The 16,510-nt window shown below is 45.8% G+C and overlaps 1 protein-coding gene across 3 annotated transcripts in view; it reads left to right on the top strand.

The window, feature by feature from the left end:
• The window catches only part of LARGE1 (LARGE xylosyl- and glucuronyltransferase 1), a 598,897-nt gene that overhangs the window by 566,750 nt on the left and 15,637 nt on the right, over window positions 1-16,510 (top strand). For 2 of the 3 annotated variants that reach the window (XM_036864770.1, XM_036864769.1), the window contains exon 12: window positions 1,357-1,635. The exons of the other annotated variant lie outside the window; for it this stretch is intronic. In XM_036864770.1, coding sequence (XP_036720665.1) covers window positions 1,357-1,635 — 279 coding nt within the window. The remainder of the gene's footprint in view (window positions 1-1,356; window positions 1,636-16,510) is intronic. 3 annotated transcript variants of the gene reach the window in all.

Here is a 16,510-nt window from a genome sequence, read left to right as displayed (position 1 = left end):
AATATCTTAATCCTCCTTAGTGAAAGAGGAAGCAAATCCACACAATACCAATTCACGGAATTACTGGGAGGAAACTGAAAGTCCATCAGGAAAGCCATTGACACAAGATAGGTGTGCCCATTTTCTTTTGCTTAGAAGCATGGAAATGCATGGAATCTATTTCCTGGTAATTGTCCGAATAAAGTGGGCATTCTGACCAGGAGACTGCTGATTATGTACCTCTTGCTGGGTAGGGAAAAATTGAAATAGGCTTTTGCTGTTTCTTAACCATAGATTTTATGTACCGGGCACTTCTAATGCTTCTGGGGGGTGGGGGGAGGGAACATTTTTCTAGATTTCTCTTCAGACATTTTTGCAGAACCCTCTTGGTTGGGAGCATCTTTCATTTTTTCCTCTGGGCTCTGTTCCCACCCCACCCTCACTCTCCCTGGCTCAGCGCCTCTCGGGTAGCCTTGCAAAATTGCCTGGCGCCCTGGAGCAATAATTGCTCTGAAAAATGAAGACACCGTCACCCCAGCCTCGCTTTTGTCCCCAACATTCACATGGTTTTTTTTCCTTGCCTTTTGCCAGACACCCAAGAGTATTTTCTTCTCACTGTCTTCAAAGTCCTTTCCAGAAACCTAGCCATACACATTTGGTGCAAGTCCAAAAACCAAAGCTGACTGGACATGTAGAGCCTCAATTCCTTCATCAGGAAAACGGGGGAAATGACAGATGGGGCACAGGGTTTGGGGGAGAATTCTGGGAAGTGTCTGGTGCATAGTAATGAGTCAGTAATTCTGTTTATTATTACTCTTGTTTTTACTGCTTGTTTTAATGCTCCTTGTAACTCATGGCCTCAGTTTGGCTAAATCTCCTATGGCTGGTCGCTGCTTCAGGGGAGCGGTGGGGCTGCTGTATACCTTTGCTGAGGGAGAAGGAGAGGTATAGGAGTTTTAAGCTGGAAAGGGATCTTTACATCATTTCATGTATTTTTTCCCCACCCACTATTGAAAAGAGGAGTCTGAAAAGAAAAAGCTTAGTATTGTGGGATGTGACTCTCTCCATATCACCCCTCTGGTTGGAAGCATTCAAAAACTAGACACAAAAAGGTGAGTGTTTTTGTGCCCATTTTATAGATAAAGGAACTGAGGTTTGGTTCTTGGCCTCCATCACACAGTGATTAACACTTAGAGCAGGGGTTTGGACTTGGCGCTGACTGACCAACGGTGGATGGAGACGTAGTTCCCCAGCCCCAGGCTAGCGGACGGGACGAAGCGGGGATACACAGATGACACGGGGATACACAGATGACACCCGTATACGCAGATGAGGCCCGCGCATGCGCGGATGGGTCAGGTGTCCCGTCTCTTGCAGGCTCCAGATGCTCGAGGCCATCTGCAAGCACTGGGAGGGGCCCATCAGCCTGGCCCTCTACCTGTCGGACGCTGAGGCCCAGCAGTTCCTCCGCTACGCACAGGGCTCTGAGGTGCTCATGGGCCGCCACAACGTGGCCTACCACATCGTGTACAAGGAGGGCCAGTTCTACCCCGTGAACCTGCTGCGCAACGTGGCCATGAAGCACGTGGGCACGCCCTACATGTTCCTGTCCGACATCGACTTCCTGCCCATGTACGGACTCTATGAGTACCTCAGGTGAGGACCCATGGGGCTCAGGCGCGGGCAGTGCCGGGGCCAGAACCCCCTTTAGGATCGTCGTCTAGTCCAATGTTCCCTCTGTCGGTGGGTCAGCCAAGACCCAGAAGGGGACAGCACCGGCCCAAGTCCACCCATAGATAAACGGCCCCTGACTGCCGGGTTTGGAGGGGCACTTAGGCTATCCAGTGTCTGCATTTTTACGATGATCAGACTAGAACCCCAGTTGGCCTCATGAAATGTTTATGGCAGAGCTTGGTCCAGGAAGCATCTCCTGTCTCCCAGTCTAATGCTCTTCCTATAGCTTTTATGAAAACATATCATTCCTCTTCCAATTTTGGATCCGACAACCTTCATCTAACCATTCTAGAAAGATCACTGCATATTCTGGAAAACAAATCAAAGTGGTGGTGATGGCTAACATTTATTGAAGTGCTCGCTGAGTGCCAGGCACTGTTCTGAATGCATGACAGGTGGGATTTCATTTCCTTCCCTTGCGGAGTCACTGCCACGGGTACTATTATCATTCTTTATGTTCCCAGCGGGAGACTGGGAGCAAGATGGGGAGCTCACAGTAAAGTGGGAGCTGGGGTCAGCCGGCCTGACTCTCTGGGACTCCTTCCAGCTCTCCCCATGGGGGGCGGGGGTGGGCAGGCGTCCAGCAGCTGGGGAAAGCTCTCAGCTTGTTGCGTTTATTATGGAATAACAAACCATCTGAACTGGAAGGGACTGTAGAATTCACCTAGCCCAAAAGTCCCCACGTGAGCAAGCTAAAGTCACAAGATGTAAATGGTCAAAATTTGTTTTAATCCTTTATCACTGTCGTTTGTCAACATGAGTTATCTCTGCTGCCAAGTGAGTACCTACCTGATCCAGGTACCATGAGGGGTGGTTTGCATATATTAATTGTCCTGCTGGAGCCACACATCAAGCCCAAAAGGCAGGCATGGTTACCCCCTCCCTTTTATTGTGGTGAACGGTGAGGCTCAGAGAAGCAAAGTAACCTGCTCGGGTGCACCTAGGCTGCTCCAGGATTTGAACGAGTGTCTGTCGGACCCCAGGTCTGCAGCCTGCCCTGCTTCATACTTGTCTGGCTGCTCTGGGGTTTATGACTGTCCCAAACAGAGCAGGGTCTGAATTCTCTCTCTCCTGGTCTCTTGGCCTCCACGACTTCCCTCCCTGTGTGTGTGTGTGTGTGTGTGTGTGTGTGTGTGTGTGTGTGTGTCTGTCTCTGTCTCTGTCTGTCTCTGTCTTAACTGTCTGTCTCACTCTCAAAAGAGCTCCCACAAGAGTCTTTAAACCTTTGGTACTAAAGCCAGAGCATGGATGTGATACGAGCTCCCTCCCTGCCCTGCTCTCTAGATCAAGGGAAGGCAGACTATTCTCTGTCCACTTTCTGAGTCAGGTTTCCTTCCAGGGTTATCTTGGGATGCCATAGCATCAGTCTCTCCCCTCTGAGCAGCTGGAGTCCCTTCCAGACTGTCTTTGTTAAGAACAACAGGTGATGAGAAAACCGTAATTCAAAGAGTCATGCACCACAGTGTTCATTGCAGCTCTATTTACGGTAGCCAGGACATGGAAGCAACCTGAGTGTCCATCGACAGATGAATGGATAAAGAAGATGTGGCACATATATACAATGGAATATTACTCAGCCATAAAGAAAATGAAATTGAGTTATTTGTAATGAGGTGGATGGACCTAGGGTCTATCATACAAAGTAAGTCAGAAAGAGAAAAACAAATACCGTATGCTAATGCATATATATGGAATCTAAAAAAAACAAAAACGATTCTTAGGAACCTAGGGGCAGGACAGGAACGAAGATGCAGACGTAGAGAATGGACTTGAGGACACGGGGAGGGGCAAGGGTAAGCTGGGACGAAGTGAGAGTGGCATGGACATATATACACTACCAAATGTAAAATAGGTAGCTAGTGGGAAGCAGCCGCATAGCACAGGGAGATCAGCTCAGTGCTCTGTGACCACCTAGAGGGGTGGGATAGGGAGGGTGGGAGGGAGACGCAAGAGGGAGGGGATATGGGGATATATGTATACGTACAGCTGATTCACTTTGTCATAAAGCAGAAACTAACACACCATTGTAAAGCAATTATACTCCAATAAAGATGTTTTTTAAAAAAAACAACAACAGGTGAGCAACCCCGAGTCAACATAACCCTGTCGGGGAGGATGAGAGGTGTCTTCCCAAAAAGCATCGGCTGTGGTAGGGAGCACCATGAACCCTAACTCCTGACCCTGCAGGGACTCCAGGAATGGAGCTGTCTTCCAGCTCCAGCTGGGCCTTGGGATCCCAGTGTGTGGAGTGAGGGCGCCCCCGTGTGGCCAGACAGCACTTTCAGCCCCTGATTCCTGTGAATTGTGAAACCTCTGCAGCTTGCAGGATGATGTCAGGCTCTGGGTGTGTCAGGTGGGGCTTCCAAGGGAACAGACGGTAGGGGTGAGGGCTGCCCTCCCCCAGCAAGAGAGAGGCTTCGCTATCGGACCACAGCCCACCTTCTGGGGCTCTTCTTCAGGAGCACCCGCAGAGACTTCCTTCCAGCTTGTTGAAGGTGAACTGGCCCCATCTTAAAAGTCTGTGGTCTCTGCTCCCCCATCCAAAGACTATATAATTTTGCCTCGTGGGCCTCGTGATTTGAAAAACATTACACATGAACAGACTGCGTTTTATGTCATCTTCGTATGTTTTATTGATCAAAGACATCAATAACTGCTAATCATGACCTTACCCAATGTGAGATAACTGGTATTGCCCGTTAATTAGCATTTCCTTACTGCACAGTCACCTGAAGTTTGAGTTGGCCTTTAGCCACCTCCTCACAAGAAGGTGTGTGGTTCCCCTCACGCATTTTGAAAGATTGCAGATTGCCCCTGAAACCCCATTCCTTTCTTCACAGGCCCTATAGGAGTGCAGAGACCCTGAGTTGAGAATAACTGATCTTGCCCAGTGCTCTTTTACTGCACATGTGAAAACAGACCAGAGAAGCAAAGCGACTTCCGTCTAGAGTGAAAAGAGAGTGGGACTTTCCGGATTCTTTCTTCTCCATCCATAGTATCCATTCATTTAGTGAGTAACCATTTACGAGGCACCTTAGGGGCCCCCATATCTGTGAACCACACAGATAGGATCTGTGAATCCTAGAGCTTTAGACCAACAGGAATGACAGTTGAGCAAAGACGCAGACTCCTTGGGTACTGTGATAGGTGTGTCCTCTTCCAGGGTTATCAGCCTCATCTGGGGGGGAGGCAGTATAGGAAAGGATGTCCTGGAGAGGTTAGATCTAAATGGAGGCCTGAAGCTGAGCTGGAGTTGGCCAGGAGAGGGGACGATGTTCCAGGTAGAGAGAGAGATCCATTCTGGAGAGGCAGGTGGCCAGAGCCCTGATGGGGAGAACAGCAAGAGATGAAGTGGCCAGAAATGTAAGCCAGGGTGGGTCCCTCAGGACTTCTCATAAAATACGCTAAGGAGTTTGGGCTTTATGAGGTGGGGTGGGGGTGGGGTAATGGAAGATCACTGAGAGAATGGCATGATTAGATGTGCATTTAAGGAAGATCACTCTTGTTGCATCAGGGAAGGCTCACAGTCAGTAGGGCCAGAGGAGATAAGTTAGGGGACTCTTGTGTTCATTCTGGTGAGAGGTGTTGGAGGCCTAGCGAAGGGGTCAGAAGTAGCAGCAGAGACAGGTAGATGGACCAGAGAGAGATTCCGCAGCTGGAATCAGTAACTGTCTGCAAAGGTGGCTGGGCTTTGGAAGGCAAAACAGGGAACCTCTTTCAAATGTTGTCACCTGAGACTTCCTTTTCAAAAGCCTGTACCTAGAAGTCCTGCCTGCTTTGGCCTGTGTCTCGTGCTGGCCCCCTCTTGGTCTGCTGTGCCCACGTCCTTCCTGGACTAAGCAGGATATCATGGCATTGACTCTGAGTGTCACGGTAGACAGGCACCTGCTGCGACCCTGTTTCCAGCTCGCACTCTGTGCCGTAAAAAACCGTGTGACTTCCAACAATTCTGTTTTTTTCAACCTGTTTCCTCATTGTGAAATGAATAAATGGACTTATGTCAGGAGTCACAAACACACATGCCTGCTGGGGCCAGGACCTTGGCCTAAAGGAACCAAGGATGCTGAGTACAATTCACTAGGGAGACTGGAGCCCCCATCTCAGGCAGCTGCCACCTCTGCATTCTGATTGTGGAATTATTGCTCTGGAGAAGGTAGAGGGCAAGGCTGAGGTCTTTATATTTTTCAAGAGGAGCTAGAAACCTGGATTTTCATGTTTTAATTTTTAGTATTGACAACTAATTTTTTAAAAAGTTTAAATACTGTTGAGTCAGACCAAACATGTCTTCAGGATGAATAGAACCTTCTCGTCCCCAGAGACCACCAGTTTGTGACCTCTGACCTTTTTTAAAAAAATTTTATTGGAGTATAGTTGATTTATAATGTTGTGTTACTTTCTGGTATACAGCAAAGTGATTCAGTTATACATATACATATATTCATTCTTTTTTAGATTCTTTTCTCATATAGGTTATCACAGAATATTGGGTAGAGTTGCCAGTGCTATACAGTAGGTCCCTGCTGGTCATCTATCTTATGATATAGTAGTGTGTGTGTGTTCATCCCAAGCTCCTGATTTATCCTCCCCCCACCTTTCCCCTTTGGTAACCATAAGTTTGTTTTTGATGTCTGTAAGTCTGCTTCTCTTTTGTAAATAAGTTCATTTGTATCTCTTTTTTTCATTAGATTCCACATATAAGTGATAACATATGGTATTTGTCTTTCTCTGGCTTATTTCACATAGTGTGATAATCTCTAGGTCCATGCATGTTGCTGCAAATGGCATTATTTCATTCTTTTTTATGACTGAGTAATATTCCGTTGTATATATGTACCACATCTTTATCCATTCCTCTGTCGATGGACATTTAGGTTGCTTCCATGTCTTGGCTATTGTAAATAGCGCTGCAGTGAACATTAAGGTGCATGTATCCTTTCGGACTATGGTTTTCTCCAGATATATGCCCTGCCCAGGAGTGGGACTGCCAGATCATATGGTAATTCTATTTTTAGTTTTTTAAGGAACCTCCATACTGTTCTCCATAGTAGCTGCACCAATTTACATTCCCACCAACACTGCAAGAGGGTTCCCTTTTCTCCACACCCTCTCCAGCATTTATTGTTTGTAGACTTTTTGATGATGGCCATTCTGACCGTTATGAGGTGCTAACTCATTGTAGTTTTGATTTGCGTGTCTCTGATAATTGGTGATGTTAAGCATCGTCTTATGTGCTTTTTGGCCATCTGTATGTCTTCTTTGGAGAAATGTCTGTTTAGACCTTCTGCCCATTTTTTGATTGGGTTGTTTGTTTTTGTGACATAGAGCTGCATGAGCTGTTTGTAAATTTTGGAGATTAATCCCTTGTCGGTATGACCTCTGACCTTGATCATTTCTAGGAACTAGAATTTTGAGAACTGGTAAGGAATACGATTCTATCAGAAGTCCCAAATAAGCGTGCACTGTCCTTTTCATGTGAAGATAACCATATTGACTTCCCATTAGCTTAAGGAAAAATTTCTTCTGTGTGAGGTAAGTGTTATTACAGGTGACCAAACTGAGGCCCCAGAGAGGTTAAATCTTAGTGTCAGAGGAGGAAGGTGGCCACCCCCTCTACAGTAGCCTGCTCATTAACGGAAGGGGCTAGATCCCTCTCAAAACTCAGGATACCGGAGCAGGCTGATTGGCAGCCCTTCGATTAGACCCCCAAACACTTACCCATATCACCCCTTTTGGGGAGCCTACTTGGTTACTAAAAAAAGTTCAGCATCATAGCTCCCTGAGCAGTTGCTTAGCAACCAGCTATTATCATAGCAAAAACAAACAGATCAACTGGAAAATAATGAAATCGGTTATATGCATGGGCATAGCTGCAGAGTTTCACTAAAATATCACTCCCACCCCTTCACCTGTGTCTTCTAAAAAATGAGGGTGGAGATGTGCAGCTTTCACTCCTGATTTCAGAAATGTCAAGTGAAATTCAGCAGGCATGGCGGAAGTCACGCAGACCTGCCTTTGCCTGCAGGTGCTACCGTGCTTATCAGGGATGTGACTCGGGGTTGCTTATTTCGTCTCCCCAGTCCTCTGCTTCCTCAGTTAGTATAGGGGCTAGTAATAGCTTCTTGCAGGGGTCTAGTAGGTGTTCAACAGAAGTTAATTTTCTGTGCTTTGGCCCATTCTCAGCACTCAGAAATGAACGTCTTTGCCAGGCCCCCGCCCATAACCCCCACTGTTACGAACTGCCACCTTCAGTACAGCTTGGTAACTTCGTGTAACCATCTCTTTTTTTTTTTTTTTTTAATGAAATGAGAAACTATATACTCATGCTCACTCACTCCAAAAACTATTGAGTGAGCACCTACTATGTGCCAGGCAGTGTGCTGCATTGTGACAGTGCTGTCTCTGGATTCGCTCGACCTGCCTCTCAACACTGAGCACTCCTTACTCAGCATTTACTGGACCTTGGGAAAGGTACTTAACCCTCAAACTTTCCACCTATGAAGTGGGGATCATATTCTTTCTTCCCTCTTAAGGTTCTGGGAAGGTTAAATGGAATAGTACTTGGAAAGCACCTAGCACATGCCTGGCATGTTCTGCATTCCATGGGTATACACTGTGCATCTGCCATGACCAGGCTCTGTTCTAGGCACTGGGGCTTTCGCGGTGCACAGCACAGGCCGGGTTCCTGCCCTCATGGGGTTACATTCTAGGGGGCACTCCAGCTGCACGCCCTGCTGCTGCTCTTGTCAGTATCAATACAGGTACAGAGATAAAAGATGATACGGGAGCTCAGACTCACAAGATGACGACCCAGTGTGGGTGGGCTGGGAAGGCCTCGAAAATAGGTGATCGTTCAGTTCAGGCTTTAAGGAGTAATAGGTATAAAGGCATGAAATATCTTGGCATGTTCAAAGAATGTTCCAGAATGGTAGAGGCCTAGACAGCTCTGTCAGCTGGGACGTCCCACATCCATGAGACTGGGGCAGGTTTCTCGCCTCTTTCTCTAACCCAGCAGAATCCTCACCTTTGTTCAGTGCTTGAAGCTTTAAATCTCTGTGCTTTGCTTTGCAAATGTTGCCTCGCTTTCGAGGGGACAAACGTGCCACGTTGGTTGAGACTATATCCTGAGAGTGTACAGGAGTGACAGATTCCAGTTTTATTGTGTTCTCTGCAGGATGACATCTAACCGCCCTCCCCCATCACGTGTCCCCTGGCACATGATGGCGGCTTTGTAAACACTGGTTGAATGTAGGACAGAAATGTGAACAAGGCCAAGGACAGGTGGCGCCAGGCGAGGCCGACTGGCTGCTCGATGAGGGACATTACCAGGTGGCATTCCCTTGTGTACATTCGTCATTTTGTTTCTACTGTAGCATTTAACATTTATTGAGCACGTATTAGAGGCCAAGCACTGTCGCAAGCACTTTAGCATGTATTTTGTCATTTAACCTCATCGCAGTTCATTTAACAGATGAGGATGCCTGGGTGAAATAACATGCCCACGGGCACAGCATCACTAAGCAGACATCTTGCTTATCCTGGCTTATCCAAAGGCGTTCTGTGCTTACTGTTTTTATAATATTTGTTTGTTTGTTTTATTGAAGTATAGTTGATTTACAATGTTGTGTTAATTTCTCCTGTACAGCCAAGTGATTCAATTATACATATATGTTTACATTTTTATATTTTTTTCCATTTTGGTTTATCACAGGATATTGAATATAGTTCCCTGTGCTATACAGTAGGACCTTGTTGTTTATCCATCCTATATATAATAATTTGCATCTGCTAACCCCAAACTCCCACTCCATCCCTCCACATCCCCTTGCCCCCTGGGCAACCACAAGTCTGCTCTGTGAGTTTCTGTTTTGTACATAAGTTCATTTGTGGCATATTTTAGATTCCACATATAAGGGATATCATATGGTAATTGTCTTTCTCTGGCTTATTTCACTTAGTATGATAATCTCTAAGTCCACGCATGTTGCTGCAAATGGCATTATTTCATTCTTTTTTATGGCTGAGTAGTATTCCATTGTATATACGTACCACATCTTCTTTATCCATTCATCTGTCGATGGACACTTAGGTTGCTTCCATGTCCTGGCTATTGTAAATAGTGCTGCAATGAACATTGTGGTACATGACTCTTTCTGAATTATGGTTTTCTCTGGGTATAGGCCCAGGAGTGGGATTGCTGGATCATATGGCAAGTCTATTTTAGTTTTTTGAGGAACCTCCATACTGTTCTCCACAGTGGCTGCACCAATTTACATTCCCACCAACAATGTGGCGGGGGGGGTTCCCGTTTCTCCACACCCTCTCCCGCCATTTGTTTGCTGTTGTGCTTAACCTGTTTATTGATCCAAACGCCTGATGGGCTGATCTCTACCATCATCATGATGGCCATGATCATCCTCACAGGTTGTAGTTATCAAGTGCATTCTATGCGTTGAAGAACTGTCTTAAGCTCTACATGAGATAATCCATTTACTTCGTACAAAACCCCACAGCCCAAGTCCTGATATATCCCCATCTCAGAGAGGACAAAACAGTGGCACAAAGATGTAACTTGCTGGAGAGAACGAGCAGGTGAGTGTCCAGGTAGGGCCTGAATCTGGGCAGGCTGCCCCAGAGCTGCCCTCTGAACTGCAAAACTCTTGATGGCCCTCCAGTTAACCTCCAGCTCACAGCTAACCCGGGGCAGCACACAGAAAGCACCGCTGGATGTTCAGCCGTGATTGCTAAGAGCAAACGGGGCAGTGGGGTAATTAATTAGATAGGAATGAATAAGGATGTTGAGAAGGACATGAGATTCTGACTACAGAGTCCCTGGCACAGAGCCGGGCGCAGTCAACGATAGTTTTTTCTTTTATTAACATGCCCCCAAAAGCTCATTCTTTGCTTCTCTTTCCTTCCTGCCCCTCCCTGCCTGACAGCTTCTCCCTCTGGATGTGTTAGTGCCATCAATTCAGGAACCACCCAGTTTTGCTGGCCCTGGGGGCCCCCCCAGCTCTCAAGATGGCTCTGCCCCTCTCTGCCCGCATCCCTGATGTGTCAGTCTCACGGTGCCACGCCCTGTAGGCAGCTTTATCTTCCTCATTTGCAAGTCCTTGCTGTTGTCCCCACACACCTCCTGGAAGCCTGTCTGCTGGGAGCTCATTTCCTAGGCAACTATAATAGAATCTGAGCAAACCCCATTACCTGGCCTCCTGTGCAGGGGAGTGCAGCAAGGCCTGGGACGGGCTGTGCCCAGGTCTGCCTCCACAGTTATCTGAGCAGATGATAAGCACAGCTTAACTCTGCTCCCTCTGCCCTCTCTGCCCAGAGGTAGGTTGCTAAGTCCTGAAAAGTGTTATTCAGATGATTTCCCATTGCTCTGGTTGGAAGCCATGATTCTATCTGGTACTCTTGAAGGTAGGCAATGTAAGGGGTGTGGGGGAAAGCTGGGGACCAGGGGGCTTCTCAGAGCCACAGACACACATGTACACGTGCACATGCACCTATCTGTGCTTCTCACTGGCTGATATCTGTGGCCGCGGTAGCCCTGCTGCTCTTCACCATCTGCCGGCTTGCTCACTGGTTCTGTTTGCACCGCGCCCACGTAGTTCCAGGAATAAGCTGAAATCAGAAAGGTACGGGGGAATCTCAGCCTTCTCTTCAAATAGGGATCACCCCAACTGTGCCCGTCTACGCCTCGTGAGCCTCGTGGGAGGACCCGAGGGTGCCTGCAGCCTGTGCAGGCTGAGGAAGGGAGAGAGACGTTTACAAACACCGCCCCCCCCCCATGCACCTGGTGGTGTGCTAGGTGCTTGACAAATGTTTTTTGGGTTTTTTGTTTGTTTTGTTTTGGCCATGCTCTGCTGGCATGCAGGCTCTTAGTTCCCTAACCAGGGATCGAACCCACGCCCCCTGCAGTGGAAGTGCAGAGTCTTAACCACTGGACCACCAGGGAAGTCCCCAAATGTTATCTTTTTTAATCACAAACGTTATCATTTTTTAAATGCAAAAGATAAACTTGATCAAAAGTCGTATGTATTTAAGTGGCAGAACTATAATTGCCACCCAGCTCTGTTGCTTCCAAAGGGCCCTCTTCACAGTACCACCCTCTCTCTCACGTAAGACAACTGCAAATTGATTCCTTCATTCCCTGTGTATTTATTGCATGCATGCTGTGTGCCTGACACAGTGCCAGAGCTAGAAACATAACCATGAACAAGGCTCATCCTTGACCTCAAGCCTAGCAGAGCTGATAGGTACATAAGCAGGCAGTCCGCGTGTTATTACCACCGCCACCACCCGCCATCCTCGGTGAGCAAAAAAGTCCAGGACGATGCCCACCATCCCTAATTATTAGAGAAATGCAAATCAAAACTACAATGAGGTATCACCTCACACCTGTCAGAATGGCCAGCATCAAAAAGTCTACAAGCAATAAATGCTGGAGAGGGTGTGGAGAAAAGGGAACCCTCTTACACTGTTGGTGGGAATATAAATTGGTACAACCATTATGGAGAACAGTATGGAGGTTCCTTAAAAGGCTAAAAATAGAACTACCATATGATCCAGCAATCCCACTCCTGGGCATATATCCAGAGAAAACCATAATTTGAAGAGATACATGCACCCCAGTGTTCATAGCAGCACTATTTACAATAGCCAAGACATGGAAGCAACCTAAGTGTCCATGGTCAGAGGAATGGATAAAGAAGATGTGGCACATATATACAATGGAATATTACTCAGCCATAAAAAAGAATGAAATAATGCCATTTGCAGCAACATGCATGGACCTAGAGATCATCATACTAAGTGAAATAAATAAGTCAGAGAAAGACAAATACCATATGATAATCACTTACATGTGGAATCTTAAAAACTGATACAAATGAACTTGTTTACAAAACAGAAACAGACAGACATCAAAAACAAACTTATGGTTACCAAAGTGGAAAGGAAGTGGGGAGGGATAAATTAGGAGTTTGGGATTAACATATTCACACTACTATATATAAAATAGATAATCAACAAGGACCTACTGTATAGCACAGGGAACTCTACTCAGTATTCTGTAATAACCTATATGGCAAAAGAATCTGAAAAAGAATGGATACACGTATATGTATAACTGAATCACTTTGCTGTACACCTGAAACTAACACAACATTGTAAAACAACTGTACTCCAATATAAAATAAAAATTAAAAAGAAAAGTCCAGGACGAACCAGTCCCAAAGAAGATGTAGCCCCATCATCAAGGGGGACACATCAAGGCCAACAGAGGTGGGCAGGGGAGGTGCAGGGAAGCAAAGTTCTCTAATTGGCTGCACACAAAGCCGTAAGAGAAAGCGTGATACTGTTCTGGGGTTTCAGAAACAGACACGCACTCCAGCACAAATTTCTTTCCCTCCTCCCATTCCTTTTAATATAACTTGCCTGTGAGTGAGTCCTGGGAACTTGTATGAGCATCGCTTGGATTCCTTACAACACAGGGTTGATTAAACAATGGGCTCTCTGACATTTGATGCTGTGGACATCCGAGGCTCTGAGAGCCGATGTCTCATTCTCTCCGGGCATCCTGACGGCAGCCCCAGTGCCTTCGGCCCCATGGTTCCGAGCAGTTTGTCACCTGTCAGCACCAGCCTCAGCCATTCATTGCACCAACACAAAGAAATCAGCCCAACCACTTCTGTTATAGGAGTGGAAGCTCTCGTGTCTAGAGAGTGAGGATCTCCATCCCTGCCCAGGGAGTAGGGGCAACGAGATGTGTCCAGATGGTAACCAGCATCAAGAGGGCTAATGCATAAAACAATTACCCTGACCAAAGCCCAAGAGGGTGGGAAGATGTTCTCCAGAATTCTGGGACGTTGTTCTAAAGCTAAGGGCAGCGGGAGTGGTCTTTAGCACCAAGTGCAGAGAAAAGTCAAGAAAGATGAGAAAGGAGAAGTCTGTTGGATATGACAATGAGGGGCCATTGCCAACCTTGGCCTGATCCAAGGAGTCAGAGGCAGACTGTAGTTGTTAAAGAAGCTAGTGGATGGTAAAGAAAAAAAAAAAAAAAACCCCAGCGCAGGAGGCTCGGTAAGCCAGGAGGTCAACACCCGTCTCTGCACCTCCAAACGCTACCTGTGTTGTGGCCTCTGCCCAGTTAGCTGCCACAACGTGGGATCCACCATTGGGATGCCATGTAAGGAGCATCACCATGCAGGCTGCAGCCTCCTGCCTTCTCCCTCCGTCCCCTTCCTAACCTCTCCCACCAACTGCCTTAATCCATGAGCTCCAAGAAGCTCATTGCTCTAGCTGCAAAGTCACCACATTAACAGACTTGGTCCACATAGATCCTGTGATTATTGATCTTTCCAGGTTATTTCTACACTGGTGCAGCCTTAATTCATACAATGATGATTTTATCATCATCATCATTTGTTGTTTTAAGGCAAATTACTTAACCTCTCAGAGTTTGAATGTCTTCTTCAGTAAACTGGGAATACTAGTACTTATGTCATAGTATATCAGCAATGATTCAAGGAGTAATGCCTATAAAGTGCCTGGCACAGTGCTTGTTACTGAAACGTTGAAGAAATACAAGCACTTTTGATTACTGTTTATTGACCGCTTACAATGTACCAGGTGTGTTCTAAGAAATTCAGTTCCCCTGAATCCTATATGCTTTCTTATTTCCAAATTTTGCAAATACCTTGAACCCCCTCGCCTGAGTGGCTAACTTCTGCTTTTTTTTTTTTTTTTTTTTTACTTATTTATTTTTGGTTGAATTGGGTCTTTGTTGCTGTGCACGGGCTTTCTCTAGTTGAGGCAAGGGGGGGGCGCTACTCTTTGTTGCGATGTGCGGGCTTCTCATTGCAGGGGCTTCTCGTTGCGGAGCACGGGCTCTAGGCATGCGGGCTTCAGTAGTTGTGGCTCGCAGGCTCTAGAGCGCAGGTTCAGTAGTTGTGGCGCACGGGCTTAGTTGCTCCGTGGCATGTGGGATCTTTCCGGACCAGGGCTCGAACCCGTGTCCCCTGCATTGGCAGGCGGATTCTTAACCACTGCACCACCAGGGAAGTCCCACTTCTGCTTTTTAGAACACAGCTCAACCAATGGCATTTTTCACAGAACTAGAACAAAAAAAATTTGAATTTATATGGAAACATAAAAGACCCCAAATAGCCAAAGGAATCCTGAGAAAGAAAAACAGAGCTGGAGGAATCAGACTCCCTGACTTCAGACTATACTACAAAGCCAGAGTAATCAAGACAATATGTTACTGGCACAAAAACAGAAATATAGATCAATGGAACAAGATAGAGAGCCCAGAAATAAATTCATGCACCTATGGTCAATTAATCTATGACAAAGGAGGCAAGAATATACAACAGAGAAAAGATAGATAGTCTCTTCAATAAGTGGTGCTGGGAAAACTGGACAGCTACATGTAAAAAAAAATGAAATTAGAACATTCTCTAACATCATACACAAAAATAAACTCGAAATGGATCAAAGACCTAAATGTAAGGCCGGACGCTATAAAACTCTTAGAGGAAAACATAGGCAGAACACTTTTTCACATAAATCACAACGGTATCTTTTTTAATCCACCTTCTAGAGTAACGAAAATAAAAACAAAAATAAACAAATGGGACTTAATTAAACTTAAAAGCTTCTTCTGCACAACAAAGGAAACTATAAACAAAACGAAAACACAACCTACAGAATGGGAGAAAATATTTGCAAATGAAGTGACCAACAAGGGATTAATCTCCAAAATATACAAACAGCTCATGTAGCTCTATGTCAAAAAAACAAACAAGCCAAATGAAAAATGGGCAGAAGAACTAAACAGATATTTCTCCAAAGAAGACATACAGATGGCCAATAGACACATGAAAAATACTCAACATCAGTAATTATCAGAGAAATGCAAATCAAAACTACAATGAGGTATCACCTCACACCAGTCAAAATGACCATCATCAAAAAGTTGACAAATATTAAATGCTGGAGAGGGTGTGGAGAAAAGGGAACCCTCTTACACTATTGGTAGGAATGTAAATTGATACAACCACTACTGAGAACAATATGGAGTTTCCTTAAAAATCTAACAATAGAACTACCATATGATCCAGCAATCCCACTCTGAGGTATATATCCAGAGAAAACATAATTCAAAAAGATACATGCACCCCAATGTTCATTGCTGCACTGTTTACAATAGCCAAGACATGGAAGCAACCTAAAAGTCCATCCAAAGATGAATGGGTAAAGAAGATGTGGTATATATATATATAATCAATATTACTCAGCCATAAAAAAAAGAATGAAACAATGCCATTTGCAGCAACATGGATGGACCTAGGGATTATCATACTAAGTGAAGTCAGAGAAAGACAAATACCACATGATATCACTCATATGTGGAATCTTTTTTTTAAAAACATACAAATGAACTTATTTACAAAAACAGATTTACAGGGCTTCCCTGGTGGTGCAGTGGTTGAGAGTCCGCCTGCTAATGCAGGGGACACGGGTTCGAGCCCTGGTCTGGGAGGATCCCACATGCCGCGGAGCAACTGGGCCCGTGAGCCACAACTACTGAGCCTGCGCGTCTGGAGCCTGTGCTCCGCAGCAAGAGAGGCCGCGACAGTAAAAAGGCCCGCGCACCGCGATGAAGAGTGACCCCCGCTCGCCGCAACTAGAGAAAGCCCTCGCACAGAAACGAAGATCCAACACAACCAAAAATAAATAAATAAATAAATAAATTTATTTAAAAAAAAAAAAAACAGATTTACAGATATTGAAAACA

The sequence above is a fragment of the Balaenoptera musculus genome, chromosome 10 (assembly GCF_009873245.2).
Source record: "Balaenoptera musculus isolate JJ_BM4_2016_0621 chromosome 10, mBalMus1.pri.v3, whole genome shotgun sequence".
Lineage (NCBI taxonomy): Eukaryota > Metazoa > Chordata > Mammalia > Artiodactyla > Balaenopteridae > Balaenoptera > Balaenoptera musculus.
This window is presented reverse-complemented; position numbering and strand designations above follow the sequence as displayed.